The sequence below is a fragment of the Sceloporus occidentalis genome, unplaced genomic scaffold (genome assembly GCF_023333645.1).
Source record: "Sceloporus occidentalis isolate IW3139 unplaced genomic scaffold, rSceOcc1.0.p SCAF_16, whole genome shotgun sequence".
NCBI lineage: Eukaryota > Metazoa > Chordata > Lepidosauria > Squamata > Phrynosomatidae > Sceloporus > Sceloporus occidentalis.
Window position 1 is genome coordinate 15,231,060 of NW_028316996.1, and position 26,917 is coordinate 15,257,976.

Consider the following 26,917-nt stretch of genomic DNA (forward strand, 5'->3'; position numbering starts at 1 on the left):
AACAGCGTCCTGAATAAATCAAAAAGTCAGTTTGTTTCTCATTTTTGTTAAAGGGACCTATGCTTGCACCATTATCATGAACCTGTTTTGTCCAGAAAAACCTTAATGTTACATCTATACGATTAAAGGGCTAAACACACATAGAGAAACTTTTTTAGAAAGTGAGGGAATTGTTATTGGCAAAGCAGAATTATTTGGCAAAAAGACTAGCGGAGGTATTTTTTCCACTGTTTCTTAATCTAAATATGTGATTATTAGGACGTTTCATGGTTGGCATCTTCTGTTCATAAAGGTTGTTCTCCGTTATACAGTGCATTTCTCTTTGGCCGGGATGTCAGCATCCAAGTTAGGTGATTTAAATTTACATGATGAATTTGAAAGGTATTTGCTAATGCCAAGGACACACTATCATGGATAAAGATGCAGTAACTCTTTATTTATTTATTATCTGGTCACTCTGAATAATTGTCAACATACTAATTCCAGTTTAATTCTGTTTAATTATGTTTGCCCTAAAATAAGCTCAGATAGATTTCTTTTTGATTGTTTAAATAATTATGTGACTGATTGTTTTGTTATGTATTGTTGGACATTTCCTCAAACAAGGCACAGTTAAAATACCAATGTATTCCCTTGTGATATCCATTATGGATAACGGCAATTCCGTTCTAACTGCCCCCCCCCCCCCGCCAATCACCTAATCCATCCTGAACACCTCTGCCACACTAATTTTCTTATTCCGTCACTATTTACCTCCTGCCTCAAGGTATCAATCTCTTCCCTGACTCCCTATATCCTCCAGAATGAAACCCATGATCCTTATCTTCAAAGCCCTTAACAACACTAGTGTCTCCTTCTCCTCTTCTTCTACCGCCATATACTCTTCTAAGTGTAGTCTTTACGCGTTATCACTCAATCCCACTCACATATCCAGGATTTTATCCATGCTGGACCCATTCTCTGGAATTCCCTACCCAGTTCTGTCACACTCTCCTCTACTAACTTTAAACTTATCTATTCAGGGAAGCTTTCAATCTATCCTTCTGATACCACCTAAATTATGACAATAAACCATCGGTCCTCCCTACCTCCTGGAGATCTCCACATGATCTTACAATCAATTTAACCTTGCCCAAGCAGCCCTTCACCTTTTGACTGATCCTCATACGTGGGAACTTCTGGCCTCCAGCCATAACACCATATAAAAGGCTTCTTAAAGATTTCTGTAATGTTTTTATGTGATCATACCCTGCAGGTCTTGGGAGCGCCCAAGGCTTCTTTGTACAAATGTGGAGCCTTTAAAACTGGCCCCAAATGCCATCTGTAACATTTTACAAAGCAAAGCACTACTAACTAATGATATTAGAGTACTGCTAATTACTTGGCCCTAGACTCTTTAACATAAGATAACAAAATGTGTTCTTCTGCTATCTGCGCGTTGGCAAGCATGTTTACTTTAACGTCATGGCTGAATTCCAAATCTAGAAAAACATTACACGTTAACAATTTACAGCCATATAAGATAGTACCGGATAGTATAAACAACATCAAACTAAGACTGGGCTTGGCAGCAATACCGCAGTGAATGAACTACAACTCCCATGATGCACTGGCCGACCTTATTATGGAGTAGGGGATGCAAAATTGGAGCTGTTGCTAAGATACAACCCCCACGATCTTCAGCCATCATGGTGATCTTCAGCAACTTCTAACCAGAGCCTAGATAAGAACCATGCAAGTTACAGCTCCATGAAACTTTGGATGGAGATAGATAGATAGATAGATAGATAGATAGATAGATAGATAAAAATATATATGAGGTTATATGGCTCATCTCAATATATAGTCACCAGACTTTTATGGCTACGATATTTTATGGCTTATTTTGACACATCTCGTGTGTCACGTGCCAGTACAAGGAAAATAAAGGCTTGTGTTCTTGGCTATGACATTCGGTTTAGTTATTCCTCTGATAATGTATTCCCTACAATCTCATTTATGTTTAATATTCCGAGCAGCATCTAAACAAGAAGTGGGATAACCAGTTTAATCTTTTAATCTCTATATCAGGAGAACGCTTTCTATTCATTAAATACAGCACATCACTGAGCTAAGTGGGAAAGAGAGGCAAAAAAACTATTTCAAAGCAGTAACGGTAAGGCTAGGTTTCCACTTGGGTTTCTGTCCTGCGTTATTTTCTTGATGAAAAACGCCAAGAAAACTGCCACTGCATTTTCCTGGGTTTTGGCGTTTTTTTCTGTGGAAATTGCTTTTTTTGACCTTAGGCAGTTTTTCCATCCTTTACAAGTTAGAAGTTTCAGGATAAATTTAGGATAAATGGCAAGTATCTGCCCCCTCCTGATGTCATTTCCTTGGTAGAGTTCTACTTAAACGCCCCGGCGGACCCTTTTGTCTCTTTTCTGTGGTTTGTAAGGCATGCTTTATTCCGAATGTCTGCTCCTCTAGGAAGATTGGCCCCAAATGATGCTGCAAATTGCTTGCTGTTGCTTTTGTCACGCAGGATCCAGTTGATGCGTCGCGTATGTTTGTTTGTAAGGCATGTTTGTTCCAAATGGTGTAAAATTCAATATGAATTTTGTTTTGTGTGAAACTGTTTGTTTCCAGCCTATTTCTCGTAGGACACACAGATACTGGGTCCATCCTCTGCATTGTAACTGTGGAAAAAAACGCCATAAAAAACGCCAAGGCAATAAACCCACATGGCTTTTTCATGGCGTTTTTTCTCTCCCATAGACTTCTATTGGAGAAAAACGCCAAGATTTCCTTTCCTTTTTAATATGTGTGTGTTCATCATCTGTACTTAACGTTTCAGAACTTGTACTGAACTCATTAAGTGTTGGAAGTGTGATATGTGAGTCCCGCGATGTGAAAGGCATTATCAGGAACTGGTGAACTGGTTTATTTTACCACAAAAAGAATATTGTTCTTGTCCTACTGAGTAATGTAAAGTTACATTTTTACTTGAGGTAAGAAACAGGATGAGATCCCACGAGGGCCATCATTACGCTCTAGTACGAGTCCAGTGCATTGTGTTTACATGCGAGATGAGCAACGAGTACAGTAAATGTGATGCATTTATCGTTGCCATGGGCACCAGAAGAAGGAAAAATCCTCAACTAATAATGATCATTCAGTTGGAAACTGTATGAAAAAAGAAGCGGCTTGTGGTCAAAATTAGATGTGGTTTAACACTTTCCCTTCTAGGTTAAGCAAACATATTTCATCATAAGCTATCTTGCATACACACTATTTAAATGTCATTGTATGCAAAGTAACCTATGATTAGGTACCCCGTGTTGAGTACGAAACGCGTTGGGCAGACTTGGTATCTAGCCTTCGCTTTTCTATGATTTTGTTACTGCCAAGGAATGTTTTTATATTTAAAATGTGGTTTTTTTTTATTGTTGAAGTTTATGGGTCCGTCGCAGGTGAATTGTTTACCCTTTTGGTCATCTACGCGGCTTTCGTTGGTACAATCTCCACATATCTACGTGCTGTTACCGTAAGGATGTTCCTCTGTTATCTCTTTGAAGCAAACTCCCTGGTTTGTGTACACGAGCATCCATTCATCTTCCAGGGCAGAGCAATGCTTTTGAAGGGGCGTTATGGGCTTTGCAGAGCAGGAGAACAGGGAGATATTGCCGGGTCTGACGGCACGCACATTAGCTTACCTCGACAGCTCTTCCAGTTTCGACTGTGCGAACTCTAAGCTTTTTCTCTCGACGTGCTCATGAGGCGTGTGGGCCAGGAGTTCATGGAGCGTTATGATGTACCGAGGTATCTTAAGAAAACAAAAACATATATATTCATGTTTCAGGAGGGCTCCCAAAATAAACACTTCAAATGGCATTTATAAACTACGCACTGGGAGACTTTCCTAACTTTTCTGCTTTCTAGAACTGTCAATCTAACTATTTCTGTGTATTATTGAGCTAAATTAGTTAGTTGGAAACCTAGCTAAATTAAACCATTCGACACAGTCCCTTACGGATACATTTTTGTGCCTTTTATGCTTTTTAGGTGGTCATTTTTTGTGTTGTGCATAGGGTTGATCACCCCTCCTGTCACACTGGTTCCTCGTTAATGGCGTCCAGAGACGGCTTTAGATTGTATGAGCGTCTCATTTGGGTTAGAATGCAGTCGCAGTGATTCTGCTCCTTGGTAAGCAATATAGCCATGAAAAATTAGACAGGACTCGCCAAACTTTAACATGGTGGCGGGATAAGTAATATATGGCCAAATACTGTGACGGAATCACCAATATTTATGCCTCAGATATTTTTTAATGGTTCTTGCTGGGTGTGTGTGCGCTGAATTCTTGCTTTGTTTTGCACCCTTACAGATACAAACTTAGATTTAGTGCTGGTATGGCAACAGAGGTACATCATGGACATCATACTGACCCTAGTCATTTTGTTTTAGAAAATGAGGCCGTCCTGTTTCTTTGCCACACACACATGACAGGAAGCTTTGGTAGAATCATTTATTATGATGTATAAAATGAATAGCATTTGTATCACTTGGGTGCCCCAATCTTGTTATGCTTTAAAAGTAGGAACATGAAAATCTGCCTCATTTGTATTCAGCTAGAAAAGACGCTCACTTAATCATAATTGCGATGTTCCAGCTTTGGCATTTGTTTGTTCCCCATTATATTTTATTATAGTCTTGGGTATTATTTCCTTTTAAAGCTAACGCTGTTTCCAGTGAAGGAATGCATTGCTCTAATCCTCTATTAATGATTTCTATGATAATTTATTCATGCACAATTGTGTGATGGCACTTGGCATCGCTTACAGCACCGCATTCCCAAATCCTCACCATTTGTAAGTAACCGTGTATTAACTTTTTAGTTGCGTCATGTAGTATCTTCCTAAAAGAGAGTTACTGAGCAGCTGAACGAGAGATGTGGAGGACATAACATAAAAAAATAACTGTTCAGGCTTAACATACAAAGAAAAACCTCTTAAGGCAAGTGGGGGATTAATATACTTTAACGAAAAACATGCCGTCAATCACGGAGGAAAATGAGGCCTGCTACCAAAAATATGTGAAATAATGGGGTACGTGTTACAAAAGAAATTCTAGTGAAAAGGGGCTAAACGCAAAGCGATCAGCGCAGAATGCTCCACTGGTTGCTATAGAGACTGCCTTCCTTTTACAACTTAGCACCAGAATTTCTCCTTGTACATACTCCCATTATGAAGAATCTCATACAACCTGCAAAAGGAGGGTTTATGAACAAGTTAAAATATCCAGAGGGGAATCATCATTCTTTTCGCACAATCCTGCCATCGTGTTATCAGCTGTTATTAGATAATTCTATTTGGTCTCGTACAATATGTTCTGAAGACAGCCAGTATAACCATGGTAACGTTTATCAGTCTGCCTAAAGACAGACAATTATACAGGGTCGGGTCTCTTTGTGTAGAAGACACGCATTTATCTGCTCAGCATGACAACTGGCATTACCAAACAATTAAACCACTAGGGTGAATGTACAGGAAGAAAATATAAATGTCTGTTAATAATCGGTTTCGCAGCTGCTAATTCCCATAGCACTTAACACAGAGCACCTAACTCCAAGAAAAGTCAAGCGTTCAGCTGGTCTTATACCTCAAAAAGCTTGGATGAATTGTTAAACTATCTGAAAGTAATGGAAGACGCTTAATCATATCTCATATTACAGAGGTACGTTTCTGTAATAGGGGGTGCAGTCAGTGGAGTGGCTAATGAGGGGCTTTGCATGTGATTTTATTTACCAAGTTTTTTAGCAAGTTTTGTAGAAGAAGAGTAAGATGTTCTATTTATACAGTTTAGGGCTGTGGAACTGCTCATACCCAGCAAAATCGAGGACAGATGGGAAAGTGTCCAAAGGAGGGACTGTCACTTGGGATGTATGTTTGCAACACCGAAACATATCCATATACAAGTCTGTTTTGCTATCTTGTCCCGTATCTTGGATCACCCACCAAGTGACTTAGGTCACTGCCTAGGACATGTATGGAAGCAGACTCAGCCCGCAATAAGCTTAAGTTCCAGATTGTGTGCTTGTTTAAACTGGGCCCACATCACATTTTAACATTGTAAATCCAGATTATTATGGGCACTACTTGTGCTGCTTATATAATTAAATATATATTAACAGTAGTCAATATACATTCATTCTAATGTCAATAAGGTTGACATTAATTACATTTTTTGGACTACACTTCAAGTGTGGCGATGGCAAGATCCACTACTGATAATATATAACATTTTATTACACACTGTGGCAAGAGAGACCATTATCACACACATAGTTACAAATATTAGACTTCCCTGCCTGACCCCTACCACGGCACTTTCAGGGACGCTACAGAGGGCACGAAACCTTTTCATTTCTATTGCTTACAACAAGCAGGTTAGTAAAAATAACTCGACAGATAAAATTCCTTGCCTTGCGAGGGCCTACAATAATAGCTCTCGGATACATAATTTAGTCTATGACAGTTTAAAGGTGATTATACAAAGAGACAGAACTGTACCTGGAACATAGGATAGGTCAAAAACGTCTCCAGCATCCTCCCTTCACAAGCCGGGTTTGCTTCGTACTGCTTGAGTAGTTTGTCAAAATCTCGGTTTTGCTTACAGTTTGCCAGCACTTGCAGACTATACTGATGGTTCCGAACAAATTCTTGGTAGATGTTCAGCATTGGTAGCAGAATATCAAACAAGTCCGCTGAATACAATAATGAGACAGGATTTTAATAGTGATTCATTTTTTTCGTAGCATAAGCCAACAGACTGACATATGCAGTTGCCCATTCCCTAACAAGCAGAAGGAGGATGACTGCTGAAAACATAACGTTTAGAATTTGCAATAACTAAGCTTCTACACCCAAACTATTCTTCTCTATACACCGATGTTCAAAAGTTTGAGGTCACTTAGACATGTCATGGTTTTTGAACTTTTTCTGCATTAAAATAACACAAAGTTTATAAGAAAGACAGTGTAGAGGTTGCTGACACATTGTAGCTGGAAACGGTTGAATTTTAGCTTCATGTACAGAGGCCCTTTATCACTCCCATCACTCCCGTGTTCCAATGGCACGTTGTGTTCACTAATCCACGTTTAAAAGGCTAATTGATCATAAGACAACGTTTAGCAATTATGTTACAGCTAGAAATGTCCTTGTTTTCCAGTGTATATTTTTAGTTACCTGTAATTGAGGCTGTATCAATTCAAAGACCAAATAAAAAGATTATATATATATAATATATATATATATATATATACATATATATCTATACATATACACACAGTATTTTAGTGCTATGTCAGGTGAAGGGCCATTTTCAAACTTTTCATTAAAATACCACACATTAAGCTATTCTTTAAAATAAGATCACCAACTGCAAAGAGCTTCTACTTAACACATATAACTCAAGTAATCATATTCTGTGATTGCTTCCAGAACACACTGTATGAGCACCCACAATGTAGATCTTCAGATTATTATCTAACGTTCGTAAAAACCTATTATTACTGCATTACCCACAATATGTGTAGCTCTTCCACCTACTCTGCTGGATTTAACCCTTTTGCAACTAAATGCAGCACTTAGAAACTAATACAGTTTCATACCTAATCCATTTTTCTGGAAATACTTTACTGTCGTATGGCACTAATGCAATAGAAACGTTATCCTTTAGAAGGATCCTGTGTGAAGAATAATAAGCCACTTAAAATTCAGAATTGGAAAATGTATTTTCAGGCACATAGTAGAGGAGTCGGTTCTTGGAGTCCAAAACTATTCTGAAGTTGTAGAAGACAATATTTTTTCCCAGTGTTTAATAATTGGGACTATTTTGCTATAATTGCACTTGTTTATAATATAAATGCATATATAATAATTTAGGAAACGATTGAGGTCTCGTGGATTAAAATCTATAGTGTCTCATTAACTGGTTCTGCTGACGTACTTCAAGTATCACAATTGGCCGATACAAAACTAATATTCTTATAGTAACTAATTATTAATAGACGGGGTTGATGATTTATAATTTACACTTATTAAAAAGTAATGCATCCTAGACAAGGAATACTTCAAAACGTGGAGATCTAGAACATCAAAGAGCCTTGTATGCATCTCAGTCATTTATGTTATAACCTTTTCATTTGGACTGTTCACATTCTATTCATCCATAATTAATAGTGTTAACAAAAAGACATACGTACCTAAAATTAGTGTAGGCCAATTAGTGATTCTTGCTTTCAATCCCTGGTGAAATATCTCATGAAGAAACATAATGGTTTCACTAAGAAAGACAAAATGTGATTAAAAAAACACCAATATTTATATTATAATTGACTAACTTATTTTTTTCAAAATCAAATACAACTGCCTTCAGGAAACAGAAAACTCAAACACAATAACAATTTTCATTGTTTATAAAATAATTACAAAAATAATCCATAATACATTTTAGCCCAATTATGGGTTTGGACATACTTCCCAAGGTCTGCAGCCATCACATCACAGAGATAGGAGAGGCAACCTCCTCTCTACACAGGCGGTACACAGTGGGGTGAGGGGGTTCCGGAAACAGGCCAGGGGGCTATTTTTTGCATTTAAATGAATCAGAATCACCTATATGGATTTGCTCCATTTCCCTGCCAACCAGCTACTTGCCTTGCCTATGATGAGTTCCATCAAACATACCCCAAGCTCAGCTGAGTGCATGCGCAGACACTCGCCTCTAGGCTCACATGAACAAATGTAGAGAAAGGCTTAGCAGCCAAAACTGGCACAGAGAACGTTGGGGGCAGCACGCGGCATTGTGTTAAGAACGCTTCTCGAAGTGGTTAGTGAAGGTTAGGTAAGTATTCATGCTTGGTGAGGCTGTTTAGGGCAGCAGACTCATTTTAAAGATTTTTTCATGTCAATAGTATCTCTAGAAAACTCAATACACACCTAAAGCTTATTGGTTTTTTTCTAAGAGATTCATCATCATTATGGGAAATTATTGTTATATTCCTTCTTGAAACTAGATTAGAGCTTCTAATAAACAAACACCATCCATATGAATCAAATCAGCTACAATAAATTCTATTTTTTTCTACTTGGTTTATTATTGCTGTAATTCATTTCTATAACCCAAGAAAGAAATGATGCCATATTGCAATATGTAAGGGAAGAAATACATACAGAGCTGTAAACACATATTCTAAAGGCATAATAACCTCAGAAACTGGGTACACAATATATAACCCGTATGAAGGAGTATAAGAGGGGTGCGCATTTCAAAGAAAGAGAAATCTTATGGCAAGGTCATAGGTCATAGTCTTAAATTAAAGGGTCAGAATGCTTAAATACATTGTGAAAAGTGTTTACTAAGAGGGTGATATATAGTAAAACTACCTTTCAATGGCTGCAGATAATGCAATGAGGGAATTTAGGCATGCATAGGACAGGCATAAGACTATACTGAACATAAGGCGTGCGCATAAGGCTGGATGGTTCTTACCATTCGTCAAATTCTATGTTTCTAGAATAGCTGCGTGGGCGAAAATCAAACCAATGCCTTACTCTACCCAGCTCAACAAAAGGTTCGACCTGGACACGTAGCGGCAGTGGGATTGGGTGATGTTATCGGACTAGGTGAGGGGTTTTATTTGCTAGGACCTTTTATCTTTTATTCTGCAAGTACATTTTATCTGTTTGAAGAAATATTTTCATTTTATTGAATAATTAGTTTCTCTCTTATGTCATTTTGAAGGCACCAGTGAAGAAGATCCAACTTATTTAGTAAGTGCTTTTCAAGATATTTTTGTAAGAGTATTTATGCCCTATTTCATCAGTTTTCCTGATTTCCTTGAACACATGCCAAGGAGAGTGTTATAGTGTGTCATTATAAGGACAGTGACGTTCCATCATTTATTTGATTGACCATTCATCTTTTCTGATGTTTTTGCATCCGCTGAAGTGCTTGCAGTATTTTGGTGCTTGTGCTCGTTTTGTATGTGATGTGGGGGTGAGTCCAGTTTGGGCAGGGGTTATAGCTTGGTTCTTGTTTGCTAACGAACTTTGGCCAAAATAATGTTAAAATTTCATTATGTTTGAAATTTTGCCTGGTAATTACCCCCCCCCCATGTCAAAGAAATGTTTATATATGTGCCTGGATTTTTTTATTTCTGCATCCAATTCACATTGTTCCTAACAGTTGGGCAAAGTGACAGCCAAAAGCCAAGACAAGAATCAACAACTCCTTTGGCTGTGACATTTCAGAGGCAATTTCCTATATAAAAGAACTTTATAAATCCCATCTTCCCCAGTTAAAAGAGTTAAAATGGTTAACTAGGACTGTGGCAATAGCAAAGGTTGAGATTTGTTGTCACAGCCTTAAATACTGATAGTTCAGAGCTTTTTACACATAGAACAGCATTAAAGCTATAAATCCACCAGAACTTTCAGTTCATCCACTTATGGTCAGACTCTGTGGTGTACGGCACTTTAATAGATTCATATACATCATGTCATTCATAAGAATAAAGTGAACTACTTACCTGTTGAGGAAAATACTGCTTACATCATCGTGGCTGATAGGAGGCTTCTTAGAGCTAGCCGCCATTCTCAAAGGCCGCAGGAAGCAGTTGACCAAGATGTAAAGCTGATGGACATACTCTGCCTCAGCTTCAACCATATTAAAGACAATTTGATTTCTCTTCCGCATGCTTTCTGCATGTGGAGAACATATGTAATCTTGAACAATTGTCTTCCACTTTCTTCTGCACAGCCAACCACGCATAAAGCTCTGAACCTACAGGGAAACGCAATACTGGAAATGTAACTCTGAATTACAATGTGATAATGGCAGAATTCACTAATGTGAAGTTATATTTAAAGTACACAGAGGTCTATCCACAGAAGAGGGAGCTTGCAAACTCTGCAAAAATGGCTGAACTGGCTCTGTATAATATAAAGCTAAGTCAGTAAGATATGATGGTCTCCCATCATAATTCATAGGTATCTTCAGAGTTGCCCTATGCATGACCTGGGCATCTCCCCCAGCCACCCCCTTCATGGCTGCCATTCCTAAAGTTAAGCACCAGGATATGTTAGTGAACTGGCTAGCGAGATAAGACATCCAGTGACGTATCTTGGCCTTGACCTGCAGGTACGCGGGGCCAGCAGTCCCCTACTACAAAACCTGGGGCATATCACCCTCTTGCTCGATCAATCCCCCAGTGTCCCACTCCACAATAGGCCAGTTTCAAGAGAAATCTCCCCACTCAGCATATTTAAGCTATGTAGACTTAGCACAGCCTCCATAGACTACATTAGAAGGCCTTTCTTTTTGTTCTCTCATTAAAACTCTAAAACATGCTTCATGTTATTTTACCAATAAAATCCAGGTCTTTTGATATCAGAACTGATGTATATGTACTTTATCCACAGAAAATTTAATTGGAGAGTTCTCCTTTGAAAGGCACATTTTGTGTCAATGAGCCACATGAATTAACTGGATGAATGAAATGTATTAACAAGAAAGGGAACTCATATTCAGTTACAGGAAATGTATTTTGATTTTACATCAAATAACTGGTAGTTAAGCTTCCAAAATAGGGCTGATCTTTTCTGATCACCTTTTTGATCTTCTTGATGTCTGGATCTTCATCTTCATTGTTAATATGGTAGGGACGCATCCGTTCCTTTGTTTTATTGAGTGCTATAATCTAGCAAAGAAAACATTTCTGTTATACAAATCTCAACCTTGAATGAAAACTGATATGCAATGACTAAATAGAAATCCATACTACACTATCCAATATGAAACCTTTAATTCTCAAGGACAACATTACATTACTAGCACAAAAGTCCATTATAAAGGTTTAGGGGTTACCTTTTGTATATATGAAACTGACAGTAGTATGAAGTAACATGCATTTCCCCCTTTCAAATATTTAAGTACTGTTTTCAGAACAAAGATTTTTCTACATGGTTAAAGCGGTGTTTAATTGTGGTTATATTGGACTAGTCTGGTGAAAAATAAAGTATTCTATCTTTGAATTCTATGGTTTTACATATCAGGATATCATATAATAACAATCATCTGCTACTTAGCAGGTCTAAAAATTAGGTAAATACAACTTCAGATGAAAAACAATACATGACATTAAACCACGTCATGATTTATTCAAGAAAAATAAAGCCAAAATGGAGAAGCCATGTGTGAATGTTGTAAAAGTTGTACATTCGTCAGAAGACAAATATTGCTGTCTGGATGGTCTTAAGATCAGGACTGCTGATATGTATATGCACTGCAGGGAAATGATTATCATCATAGTATACCCTATATCCAAGGCCAGATTAATGATCTTTGGGACCTGAAGCAATTACACAGGAAGGGCCACTCCTCTGGATTTCCTGGCTTTAGCAACCTGTTTTTTAACTCTTTTTTTTTGTTTTCTGCCAACCTTTGCTGTCATTTTTTCCCTTTTGCTCTCTTCTTTCCTCCCCCTTTGGCAATTTCTTTTGCCCTATCTCTTTATTTGCACCTCAGTTGTTGACATCTTTTCCTCACTTTTTCTATCTTCTCTCCCTTTTTTCTTTTATCTTCTTGTCGGCCTTTTACATTTTCCATCCAGTTTCTAACTTCTGTTCTGCTCTCCACACACACACATAGTCTCATCAAAACAGCGGGGCACTGGAGCAATTGCTCCATGTGCTCCGGCGTTAAGCTTCCCTTGCCTATATTAAAGGAAGATGAGCCCTGCTGTCTCTAGTACTAGCATGATGCTATTATGAATTTATCACAGAGGATAAATACAATTTTGCTTCTAAGTCTTCTTAACATTTTATTATATTCCATTCAGTAACCAAAGTAAAATCCATACTAGAAGAGAGATAACAACTGTCTCCCATGCCTTTCCACTGGGTTGCCATGGAAATTTCATAATACACGGGGCCCTTGGGAGACATCCATTTTGACTTCCCATGAATCCTCATATTTCATTTGTTAATATTTCATGAGTCCAGTGTAGAACATAAGCATATTGATAACTTAACCATCATCTGAAATGACTTTGTAAATGGACTTCAAGATTATTCCCAGTATAAACAATTAGGAAACTGTGTATCTGATTTTACTCTTAGGGCCTCTTAACCCATGCAAATAATTGATTTTTTCATTATAGAAATATTATGCATATTTCCCAACAGGAAGGTAATCTGAGAATGTATATAAATGCTTCTTAAAATTGCATTTGGTATTAATGCAAGATGGTAAATCAGGAAACCGCACAGTGAAGATTTAAAAAAAACAGTGAGGAAGCTTTATGGCTGTAATATGTACCGTCAGGGCTTTTGGTCCCCTACATCTAATCAACAGTGGCATCAAAATGCTCGATGACTTTGCATTTTACTTCTCAATAATACTAGGTGTGACAGTAAGCTCCTGGACCCTTGTAGGGCCATCAGATCCCTGGTGGTCATCGGTAGGGTGGGAAAGCCCTACTGCTTCCCAGTGAACTGGTGGGTGCTGAACCTCCAGGCAGCTGAGCTGAGTAAAATGTAGCTCTATGCATAGGAATGCCCCCTATGGTCAAACAATATGTGCACATCCACAAAGTGGGTAGATTGGACGAGGCATTGCTGTAGGCCCTGTGTAAATTACCTGCATCTATATTATGAGTACTAACAGGTAGATGAAGAATTGTTTGTATTTTTAGCATAACCATTAAATTAATGACATACCTCTGACTTCAGTCTTTCAATTTCCGTATCTTGATCTTCAAGCTGTTGCCGCAGTTGATTAGCTGAAATTTTCTCCGTTTCTACAATTTGCACCAAATGAATATACTTCTGCATTAACACCTCTCTCTCTATGAGGATGTCCGAATAACTACGATACAAGAGACACTGCTCGGTTATTTACCATTTTATTTGCAGTTGACTTAATGCATTTACTTGGATAGCAATAGACGTGATCCTGAATGTGGAGCGAGAGTGTATAATACGGATCCTTACAGGGTTGAATCATATGCCACAGACACAAGGCAGGAAACAATTTGGGAGTCATTTGATTAAACGTAACAAAACACAGAACAATTTGTAGGTGGGCACTAACTGGATCTTTATTAAACCTGATCCCTAGTATGCTTCTGCTACAGGAAGAACTGGTTTGGCCCTGTACAATGCACAAATAAATTAGAGAGATTTATTTAATGTCTCCTTACACATTAAATTACACATTATACAGGGCCAAAGCAGCGCTTCTTGCTGAAAGACCCTGCAAGTGTTGGCCCTTCATAATGAACAGTTTAGGGAAGGAATTAAAGCCACATCTCTCCTGCAAACTCTCCCTTTAGAGAATAAACCCCAGTGCCATAGCGTGAAAAGAGTAACTGTAGTAAACCTACGTCATGTAGATGGTTTATTTATATAAATGTATAAAGTATACTTCCCATGATTTTGCTTCCTAATCGTTATAAATGTAGTTCATATCTGTTCAAATTGTACGTACAACACTCCGGGAGGATATTACAATAAAAGGTCAATGTTTATTTGTGCCATTTACCTTGCTTGGTGAATAGCTTCCACCCACTCGTCACGGTCACATTCCTCCTCGCATCGCAGCTCCAGGGGCTTCTGCCCTTCATGGCCGAACGTCACCATAAAATAGTGCTGCGGAAATCATACGGTAAATATGATTATTATTATTATTATTCATATGTTCTTTTCAGCATGCTAGACAATATAAGGCAGGATAGTGGTTCATTGCCTGTAAACAAACTTGACATTAAATATCACAGCATTAAAAAAACTATAAGCTGTCAATATTTTTAACGCAGGTTGTGTTAGTTTTAGTATATCTATAATAAAGGACTTCCACTTGCACTTTTTGTGTGTTCTGCCGATATGACATATAAACATCAACTGGTGCAGAAAATGGGAGATGTGCGGTGGTCGTTGTGACCAAAACATCAGGAAGGCTGTAAACTTTTACTACATATGTTAAAAAAAGAACATCCATAATGGTCTGGTTAAAAATGTTACAACATAAATGATTTTAAGTCTCTTTAGATTAGTGTTTTATTTAGACAGGTTAACAAATTCAGTAAATGTAAAATATCATTCTATGCCTTTTTCCAAAGGTCATTGGGTGAACTGGGGGCTCTTATTACACAATACACTGTATATGTCTAACAGGGATATATTTTATTACAAGGTTGCTCCATTTTGATCGCAGTAATGGGTTTTCTCAGCAGAATAAAGTGGATAAACGGATTTAAGTGCTAACAATCAAAAAGTTAACATTTTTATCCTTAAAAAAAAAGGATATTAAAACTACGATGTGAATTGCAAAGCGAACAGATGAACACTAGACCAACCACCAAAAATACAACAAGTACACACTCCTCACACATAATAAAAAACCCTCTTCTGGTATCGTTGCTGTCTTCAGTTTGAGCTATAAAGCAGCACAATCCAATTTTAATATTACCTCTCCCAAACAAGTGCCAACACAAAGCACTCCCCAACTCTTAATATGTATTATAAGGACTATATATATATATATATATATATATATATATATATATATATATATACATAGCATATATACCACTATATATGAAACAAGAAACTCAATCTGTGATCAATAAAATGTTGCTGCACCTATTGTGACTGGGAGTACATGCGCCCCCCCCCTAACCCAGGGCTTGGCAAATTTGTTGTGAATCCAGGCGCCAGCTAAAAAAGTTAGGAGCCAGTTTTTTTAAACTAACAGTGAGTGATCTGATCATCATCAGCCCACTTACCAAACTTACAGCATTTGACCTGGAAGCACCCTGGACTTTCAGGTCAGTGCTGTTTTTTTAATGCTGATGTTCCATTGGAGCACAGCATTGATTGATATTTATTCCCCACAAGCTTGTGAGGACAAATGTTAACCCCTGCAATGCCACAAATGTGTCACACGATTGTGGCATTGAAGGGGTTAAAGCTGCACTGTCGCTCTCATGGAGCGATCAGGCAGCAGGGGAGGGTTGCGGCTGGTCTACACACTCATGTGGAGACCGAAGAACCCTCTCCCCCTGTCCCTGAAGCTCCCTCTGGCAGCTGAGACACAATGGCTGGTCTATAGAACATGCATTGTAGGGAGGAGACTCTCCATGACTACAGGAGTCATCAGAGGGCTTGTGGGGGCTCGTTTTTGCTGTTGCTGCAGCAACTACCAGCAGCAGAGCCCCGTACAAAACAGGAATTAACCCCTAAAATGCTGCGATCCTGGCATTGAAAGGGTTAACGCTGCACTTTCGCTCTCATGGAGCGATCAGGCAGCCGAGGGGTGTTGTGTCAGGTCAACACACAACCCCCTTTCCCTGAAGCTGTCTGTGGCAGCTGAAAACGCAATTGCTGGTTTGCCGGCAATCGCGGTTTCAGCCTACAGAATCACTCCGTGGGAGTGATCTCAGGCTCGGGGGCGGGCTCTGAGTGGCTCTGCTGGTCTTCCCAGACACCTGGGCAGACCGCAGCAGCAGCGCCCCCGCGATGACCATGTTTGTGGCGACGTGGGGGCATTTTTGGGGGGATGTAGCAGCCTGACAAACACCTAGGGATTTGTCGAGCCCTGATATAACCCGTTATTTTAGTGGGTGATTTGGGATGCGTCCAGCGCTTTGTCTATACTGGACACTCTTCTGTGTGTTGAGCCTGCAGGAACTGGGGGTCTGGACGATGTTGGTGCACACCTTGTGGTTCGTATTAGGAAATGTTTGGGTCCCGTTGGCAGAGCCTTGTTCAGTCAGATTCTGAAGGACTGGTTGGGAATGGGTATGACAAAGAATGTGACACCCCTGGAATTATTTCCTGTTTCCTTATTTCCTGGTGTGGGACTTGGTTGGATGCGGGTGTTGACAGAGCAAGACGAAGGGTAAACAGGGCTATTTCTCATTTCATCGCATATAATGGTGGTGTGGTGGTTATGCACAAGATTATAGAGGACTCCACGGGTATGTTAATTGTTATTATAATTTATTGTTTATATAGCGCCATCAAATTCCGTAGCGCTGTACAAAGGGTAGACAGGACATAACAAGTAGTATGTAACATAACAGTTTGACTTACAGAGACAACAGGTGAGGAGGGCCCTGCTCAAACGAGTTTACATTACAGGGTTCACCTTAATGCGGTTGGCACTGACCTCTGGCGCTTGGAAGCGGGTTTTAGTTTGGATAGGGGCTGTGCAGATTTGGCAGGTGAAACATGCTAAACTTCTGGTTCAAGTGGCAAGCCTGATTTGGGTAATGGGCAGCGTATGGTGACAGATGACAGACGTTAGAGTTATAGATGAGAAGAAAGGGGATGTGGTACTAAATTAGACTGTTAACCTGACCCACTGTTTATATGGATAAATGACCAGTGGCATGCAGCGGGGATGACCTACCGCGTCCCAAGTTTAAGACCTTAGTATGATCTAGGCTGCCAGGTTAGGGTCTCAACAACCCCTTCTTTGTGTCATTTTCTACATCTGCTAATTATTTCTAATGGCAGTTTATGCTATATCAACATCTTGCCACAATGAAACATTCATCAGCATGGACAAATTAGCAGACAGATGGTTATAATTTGAGATTACCTTTGTACCTTAAGGGTGTTAGACCACTCTTTTTTTAACACATCTCCTTTCTTCTCCTTTTAGTCTACTGTTTCCTCTTTCTCTTTTAAAACCATTCCCCCTTTTTTAACCCAATCTTCTCTCAGCCCATTTTAACCTCCTCTTTCCCTAACTCATATTTATGTACGCTATGTCCAACCTGGCTTTGAGCTCCAAGGTATAGGTTGTCATTGGGTTCCTAAAATACCTTTAAACCTGAATGGTCTCTACAGCATAGCACAAACTTCTAGGTTAACTGTAAAGGGGAACACATTGCTGTCCCTAGGGATGAACATAGTTCATTAGAAGCTTAAAGGGGTCATCTATTTTTCCTTGCATGATAACTCCTTTCTCTGCCACACATGGTCCTTTCCTCTTGGACCTCTGCCTGCCTGTGACACCATATAGAAGGCATAGAATGAGATGGAGTAAATAAATATACTATAACGTGTCAGTGCTGGTTCTTATAGGTGTTTTATATTATTAGTTATATCACTAGACATTTATTTGCACTGCTTTTCAATGTATTTGTTAGCAGGTATGATGTCTGTAAAATGTTTCCCGAAACCTTTTAACCGGTTATATATAACCACAGGATACATTGTTATATCCTATTATATAGATTGCTTACGAGGCAGTACACTGTGAAGCTGACAGATTGAACTGCTTTTGGAAAAGCCTTTAGGTGCTTCAAGTAACTGCTAAAAAATATTTATGAGGACTTCATGTAAAGCATAAATACCTGTTAAAAGCACAATAATACACACACTTCACAAAAGTCCGTTTGTTACCGTTATTCTCTGTACCCTTCAGCTAAAAAAATATATTGTTAGCTCTATATTTGTCATCTGGCTCTTCCAAGTGTTTCAAATAAGCAAAACATTTGTAAAACAGGTTTCTCTGGTTTCAAATTTAGGTGTTTTAGATTAAGCACAAATACTTATGGCTACCTACCATGCTCAAATATTATGATTTCTATGAAAGCAAAACAATTTATATATATATTTTATAAACGTGCATAATGGCCAAAATCTGTTTGGACAAGTTAAGGTTTTTAATGTTCTTTTTGTCAGGTTCATTTCTGGACAAGACATTTGTTTTCTGACCTTCTGGTTTGGAGAAAATACATCCTTTGAGCCAACCTTTAACTTAACTGACAACTGAACTTGTTACTGACCAAAATACCAAATAGTATCAACGTATGCCAAACATATATTTAGTAATAATGTTAATCATATAAAATGTTAAATATATTAGGCCATATGTATATATTTGACATCGAAACCTAGGTTTTTGGGCACATTGTTTTCGCAATGGCATATATCTTCATGAAGATTTTAACAGATTAAAGAAGGCATGATCAGAGGCATATATCGAGGGCAGGACTTTACTGAGAATTTTCATGTGACTTTGTTGCTTACTAATATTTATTATTTATTCAAGGTGGTTGAAAGAAATAATTTATAATTACACTTTAAAACACACTTTCTGTTGTTTCTGTACATATTATTGTCATCCCTAGAACTCTAAGTGAGTTTATAGAACAGATGGGCATTATGGAATTAGGAATGAGAAATAGAGAAATAGAATTTTGGGTCCAAAACGGTAATGTCTTTGTTAAGGTAGGACACATTTGATATTTATTAGATAATTTTTCCTTGATGGTGCACAAGGAATAAATAGGTGAGCTTAAAGGAGAAAAAACAACCAACACACATTTTTATAAATAATTGGAAAACAAAACCAACCCTAACTCTAAAACCCCCCACAGTAGCACTATAACTTAATTATTAGCAATGTGATCTAAAAGTGACTGGCTGATATCAAATGTGTATCAATAAAAATAAACTAACTTATGCACAAAAAAAAAACCTTCATCAGCAAACAGAAAAACACCTATATACAAAAATATAGTCCCAAGGGTTAACTCTAAAACCTTTGTATATGAATCAATGTATTTCACGAGATGCCTGTTTATACAGTGGGGGGAAAAAAGTATTTAGTCAGCCACCAATTGTGCAAGTTCTCCCACTTACAAAGATGAGAGAGGCCTGTAGTTTTCACCATAGGTACACTTCAACTAGGAGAGACATATTGGGGGGAAAGAATACAGGAAATCACATTGTAGGATTTCTAATGAATTCATTGGTAAATTCCTCGGTAAAATAAGTATTTGGTCACCTAAAAACAAGCAAGATATCTGGCTCTCAGAGACCTGTAACATCTTCTTTAAGAGTCTCCTCTGTCCTCCACTCGTTACCTGTATTAATGGCACCTGTTTGAACTTGTTATCAGTATAAAAGACACCTGTCCATAACCTCAAACAATCACACTCCAAACCCCACTATGGCCAAGACCAAAGAGCTGTCGAAGGACACCAGAAACAAAATTGTAGACCTGCACCAGGCTGGGAAGACTGAATCTGCAATAGGCAACCAGCTTGGTGTGAAGAAATCAACTGTGGGAGCAATTATTCGAAAATGGAAGACATGCAGGACCACTGATAATCTCCCTCGATGTGGGGTTTCCACGCAAGATCTCACCCAGTGGTGACAAAATGATCACAAGAACGGTGAGCAAAAATCCCAGAACCACACGGGGGGACCTAGTGAATGACCTGCAGAGAGCTGGGACCAAAGTAACAAAGGCTACCATCAGTAACACACTACGCCACCAGGGACTCAAATCATGCAGTGCCAGACGTGTCCTCCTGCTTAAGCCAGTACATGTCTGGGCCCGTCTGAAGTTTGCTAGAGAGCATTTGGATGATCCAGAAGAGGACTGGGCAAATGTCATATGGTCAGATGAAACCAAGGTAGAACTTTTTGGGAGAAAGAATGCTGAGTTGCATGCAAAGAACACCATACCTACGGTGAAGCATGGGGGTGGAAACATCATGCTTTGGGGCTGTTTTTCAGCAAAGGTACCAGGACGACTGATCCGTGTAAAGGAAAGAATGAATGGGGCCATGTATCGTGAGATTTTGAGTGAAAAACTCCTTCCATCAGCAAGGGCATTGAAGATGAAACGTGGCTGGGTCTTTCAGCATGACAATGATCCCAAACACATCGCCCGCGCAACGAAGGAGTGGCTTCGTAAGAAGCATTTCAAGGTCCTGGAGTGGCCTAGCCAGTCTCCAGATCTCAACCCCATAGAAAACCTTTGGAGGGAGTTGAAAGTCCGTGTTGCCCAGCGACAGCCCCAAAAGATCACTGCTCTAGAGGAGTTTTGCATGGAGGAATGGTCCAAAATACCAGCAACAGTGTGTGAAAACCTTGTGAAGACTTACAGAAAACGTTTGACCTCTGTCATTGCCAACAAAGGGTATATAACAAAGTATCGATATGAACTTTTGTTATTGACCAAATACGTATTTTCCACCATAATTTGCAAATAAATTCTTTAAAAATCAGACTATGTGAATTATGGACTTTGTTGTCTCATTCTGTCTCTCATAGTTGAAGTGTACCTATAGTGAAAATTACAGGCCTCTCTCATCTTTGTAAGTGGGAGAACTTGCACAATTGGTGGCTGACTAAATACTTTTTTGCCCCACTGTAGAAGCTCAATGATAATTCCTCTTCTAAATCCACATAACATGTTGAAATATTGTAGGGATTCTAAAATTCAAAATAAAGAAAAACCACCAATGTGTAGTATTTCTTAGACCTTTAATAAATAAATTAGGTTATTCGCTCACATGAGCCAGACTGCGCACACGCGTCAATCAAAATCACTATTCTGCACAATTTCTCTCCCTGTGTCCAGAAAGCTTTCCTGCAGGTCCAAGTCTCTCCTGATGCCGATATTTGGGCAGAGATGTATAACCGCAAAAGTGGAAGTCCCAAAATAGATATACAGTCCATACTCACTTTAGAACAATGGGTAACACCTCACAGTGACATGCGTTGTCTATGAGCATACCTGGTCCCACCGATGTTGCAGGAGGGCACACGCTATTTTTAATGGGGAAACTGGGAGGGACTGGAGGATGTCACCTGGAGTCTGAAGTATGTCTATGAGGCTTGCAATCATCTATCAGTTAGGAAAAAGCTCTGCGATGGGTCTCATGACCCTTTCCACTGACACTTTCTATATATATTAGTCTGGATTTCTTGTGGGATGCCAGTGAGATCCTGTAGTGACCTACAATGAGGTAATGGGAATTGTGCCAGGTCTGGAGCTGTGTGACCAGGAGAAATACCTAATAGCAACTTCTTTACCACTGAAGCAATATAACCAGGGCCTCCTGTCACTTGATCAGGATATCAATCTCACCTCTTAAAACGCACACCTCACATGTATTGAAAAGTAGACGCCGTCAATCAAACATGCTTGTACAATAGCTAAACGTGCACTGATCCATACTGTGAAAACCATGCAAAATAGTACTTATAAATATGTTATATAGAGCATTTGGTATGCCATACATTACAGCCAGACTCGGGCACAATGCATGATTTGTTCCTTTTAGTAAAAAACAAAACTTGGGCAATATTTTCCAGGATTAACTGTACACTGCTGAACTAAGCCTTACAGAAGGCCTTACATGACATAGAGGCCAAGTATTATTATTTATATATAATGTGACTCAAGGTATGTTAATTTTAAACATGTAAAAATTAGTATGGAACAATGCTTTTAAATGTATCTGTCCAAGCACCATGTCTATAATAGCTAATATATCATTTTATTGTCTATACACAAGAATAAATATGTCTGCTAACATGTTTCATGCAAATCCAATTATTATATCCTCATCTAAATTGTATTTGTAATTGGCACAGGTAATTGTTTACATTATCAATTTATATCCCTTCATTTAAAAATTTCATTAGAATTAAAATTCTAGATTAGCTCATTTGGGGAACGACACTCAGCCTATAATCGGTACTTCAGATTCATGAGAAGCCAGCTGGTAGGAAATTATATGAAATAAAATAAAACATTGTGCTTATGTTTCCCCACACAATGTGCCTTTGGAGACCAAACAGCTCTATGAACAGTAAGTAGAAAAGAGTGATTGTTGTGTAAATTATGTTTACGTGTATACCGGCCCAAATAACTAATTTATAAATAATAAATAGCACTCTCGGTATACTCCTTGGCAAGCTTTCAATAACACAGTTAACACATACATTACCGTTTAAAAGTTGGGGGGTCACTTTTTCTGAAAGAAAATAAATTTGGTCCTTTAAATTAATATCAAATGGATGAGAAAAACAGTGCAGACGGGGTTAACGTTGTAAATGACTATTAGCGCTGGAAATATTTAATGGAATATCTTCATAGGTGTACAGAGGCTGTTTATCACTCCCATCACTCCTGTGTTCCAATGGCACGTTGATCATTAAAAAAACAACTTTTGAAAGCTAGTATATATCCCATACAACCTGGACAACTGTAACCAAACCATGAAATGAGGCTCATTTTAATTACGCTGCCCTTTGTCTCAGAGTGTACGGCATACGTGTCTATGGGTTCTGGACAAGGCATGATATATATTGGACTATATCTGTAAGTATTGCGTTTTTTCAGTCATTATATAGAAGCATGCATATATTAGTTGACCGCTAGATGACAGAGCCAATATTTGTGGAAACAAATTGTTATGTGCCAATTACATAGTTCCATAGAGGTTGAGAATACACATATTAAACCCTGCCAATCACCTACATATGTTGACCCAGAAGAAAGAATTCCAATGAGATTTTAAACTTGAATTGTCCAAAAAGGGGAAAAGTATTCCATCCAAACACTCGGCATGTCAACATGTATATGGAGATAATATAGGGGTAATAGAAACATTTAAATACATTATTAAATATCAAAGTACAAGACAGAACAGAACAGCCTCCCAGCTGAAGTGGTAAAAATTAATACAGTGTCCCAATGCATGGAATAAGCCAATGCATGTCCTTAGTTTGTAAATAATGGGCAGACTAGATGGGCCGAACGGTTCTTCTTATCGACATTACCTAAGCCAAATTGTTATAATACTGAATACCTGTTGGCCAGAAAAAGCATTGAACCTTTTTCGAAAGTATTAAATGAATCTATTAAAAACATTTTCATTTGACATTTCACAACTTAACTGGCCTGAATAGGATAAAAAAAAGAACTTTAGCAATGGCCCAATGGCTCTTCATTGGGAATAGGGTTCTATAGTATGCTATAGTGAGGTTCTACAAAGTTCTATGAATGAAAATATCCCCAGATCAATAAAGATGAAAGTAGGGCACTCACGGAAGAGACTGGTTCTGAGCGCTTGCCAGTACAGATGAGAGAACCCAGAGGCCTCCGGTAATGTTTAGTCACCATACCAGTAACTCCCCAATACCTTCATGAGACAGGGCTGTGCTGAAAATATCTCCCTTATGGAACCGCATTTCCTCACCGAACCTGTACTGTAAGATGTACCGACAAGGGGAATTACTTCTAGGATTTATATTTTTCTAGAAGGAACTTTCATTGATTATACTAAATACTCTAGTGCTCTTCCATTGCATGGTTACATGCCAGAGCAGCTATACCTCCTTGTGACAGTTATATAGTGAAGTTTTGTATCGTTATGAGGAATACTCCAAATAAAGAGTTATATAATCATTATAGTATCAAATATGAGTGATCAGATATTTTTCCCAATTTAAATAACAGATTACTGAACCCGTGTGGATCTGATACAGCTGCCAATGTGAAGACATCCATCAATTCCAATCTATATATTAACTGCTTACTGTAGGCTTTATCATTGAAATGCTTAAAGACATAAAGCTATCTGGATTAATGAGATAGAGATACAAACTGAGGCATAAAAGCAGCTTCCCTCATAAGATGAATATCTCCAGTAAAATAAAACTCCAGTCTATTTGTACAGAGTGGCATATTCATCAAAAGCGTTTTATTTATCTCTAATAGAATTAAACATGTGCTACTGTTTTATGGAAGTAATATTTCAAATTGTGACTTTATTCTCAATATCTCACTGCCTGATAAGTAATGTTTCAAGACATTCCACTTATTTTGGATAAAATGTATACGCTCTGCTTCTGGGCTCCTTTCAACTGAGTTTATCTTAAGAGAAATAGACATAATAACTATTTATCTTTTTTTCTCTCATTTTTATCTCTCTTATCTTCTCATATTTTTTTTTTTTGAAGGCTGGCAACAGATTTGCATTTGTACTTAGTATAATTAATTATTAATTGAAATCAACTTTAAAGGAACAGTCATATTAAAATATGTTTTTACATAATATACTCAGGTTCACTCTAGCCCTAGCCCTGCTGTTTGTCCGGGTCCCGGAACTGCATACTTAAATTAGGGGAGAAAAGTGTGGCCTATAATCGGGCCGATACAGTATTTGTACAAAAACAATATATACACATTACTTGAATATAAAACATAGCAGGTATTTCATGGACAAGATCTAGTCATTTAGTACTTTTGATCTACCAGATGTTTTATTTTTACAATATAATGAAAAGAAATCAAATGCCCCCAATTTTATTTTTTTTGCTACAGGATTTTTCTAGCTAGTCATGGACAAGAACACTCAAACATACCAATCTACAACTCCCATCTGTTTTTGTTTAACTGTTAGAGTCCAGCTATAAAGCTAGCTATTCCATAATATAACACTAGTGTGCCCTGTGATGTCATCGAGCTGTGTTATGTCGTAGCAGGCTAGTAGTAAGAGATACAGCTGCTAACTGATTGACAATCATTGCTTGACCAGACCAGATGAATATCTAATCTGTCAGGTCTGAACTAGCCATTGGGCAAACAAGGTCAAAGAACCAATTGAAGGGTTAAACAAAAAGAACTGACCCTAGGGTTTCCCCATGAGAAAGAGGAAAGTAACCTGGGGAACTAGCACTTTACCTGGAGACTCTGGGTCAAACCTAATTTAAGTATGCAGTTCCAGGCGCCGGACAAACAGCAGGGCTAGGATCCAGGTCCCCAGTGGACCTGTATCCTCCTCTCTGGCAGCCGGTTGATGTCTGCACAATGCGCGTATACAACCTCCATGACATGACCTTCCGGTGTTCCGTAGAAGCCCCAGTGGAAGTGCTGGGCAGCAGCAGAGGTTGCCTTCACATATCACGTCCACCGACTGCCCCCACTAGACACCAGGGAGTCTGGAGGACGGGGGCAAGTCTGGGGGGGGCAGAGTGGCATATGTGAGGGGCATAAGGCATATCTGGGGGGCAGAAGGGCATATCTATAAGTAAGGTGCATTGTGAATTAAGAGGGGAACCTTAAAATGGCTATAAAGTACTGGTATTGTATTGTAGCCCCCATTTTATAGCCTTTTTAAGACACCCCTTAATTAATGATACACTGTATAAGTTTTGTTTTTCCAAATTTGTTTGTATATAACATATGCAGGACTAACTGCATAACAGATACCACAAATGTTAAAATACATGTATTCCTGTTTATTAAATGAATGCAAAAAAACAGAATGTTGCAGAATCTTGTAATACCTTTTTTATTGGACTAACAGTATTTAAAATAATAGACGAGCTTTCGGGAGTCCTCCCTTTATCAAGTCAAAAGCATTTCTGACAAAGCAAGTGAAAAACACAGTTTAAAACTGACCAGTACATGTTCTGATACAGGGTTAAAACAGGGGTTAAAACATTATTAAATAAAACACTGCTTTACCATTCCACGTGTATCTTTTCTTTAAAATAACACCAAACTATAAGGGTGCAGCCTATAATGCGGTATATTGAAGCCCTTTACCCTTCATCCACTTTTGAGAAACACTATCCTTGCGGCTAATACTTTCTCTCCTTATATTGGTACTCAGCTGAGGCTAACATGCTTGTGGCACTCACAGGGCACTGTTCTGTTCATCTGAGTTTGAGAACTGGATGTACCCTATGCCCAATTTTAGATTTTTTTCCCAATATTATTGCAACCCTGAGTCTCTGTGTTCTCTAGAAAGGCAAAGTATTAACTAAATCCTGCCAAAAGCATTTGACTCAGCGGTGCATTCCACATCTTACCTGTCCTGCCTGTAAAAATGTTATGCTTGGATTGCAGGAACAAAGTATCAGAGAAACTGTATCAAACAAACTGGTTAAAAATGAGACATGACTGCCTTTAGTTGTATATGTTTTGTGTAATGTCTCATAAATGATTCAGTATATGGAATATATGGGGATATCTGCGTTTCTACCGTGCTGTTTTTCATACAAATGTAACATAAAACTCTGTAATTCAAAGTGATTTACCATAAATA

The 26,917-nt window shown here is 38.5% G+C and overlaps 1 protein-coding gene across 1 annotated transcript in view; it reads right to left on the reverse strand.

Annotated features, from left to right (window-relative positions):
* Positions 1-26,917, reverse strand: part of LOC149303071 (ras-specific guanine nucleotide-releasing factor 2-like) — a 109,444-nt gene that overhangs the window by 45,275 nt on the left and 37,252 nt on the right. The window contains exons 2-8 of the mRNA XM_089481795.1: positions 14,584-14,690; positions 13,761-13,908; positions 11,651-11,740; positions 10,571-10,824; positions 8,243-8,322; positions 6,549-6,742; positions 3,693-3,802 (exon numbers count right to left, since the gene is read on the reverse strand). Of these exons, the coding sequence (XP_089337921.1) occupies positions 3,693-3,802; positions 6,549-6,742; positions 8,243-8,322; positions 10,571-10,824; positions 11,651-11,740; positions 13,761-13,908; positions 14,584-14,690 (983 nt within the window). The remainder of the gene's footprint in view (positions 1-3,692; positions 3,803-6,548; positions 6,743-8,242; positions 8,323-10,570; positions 10,825-11,650; positions 11,741-13,760; positions 13,909-14,583; positions 14,691-26,917) is intronic.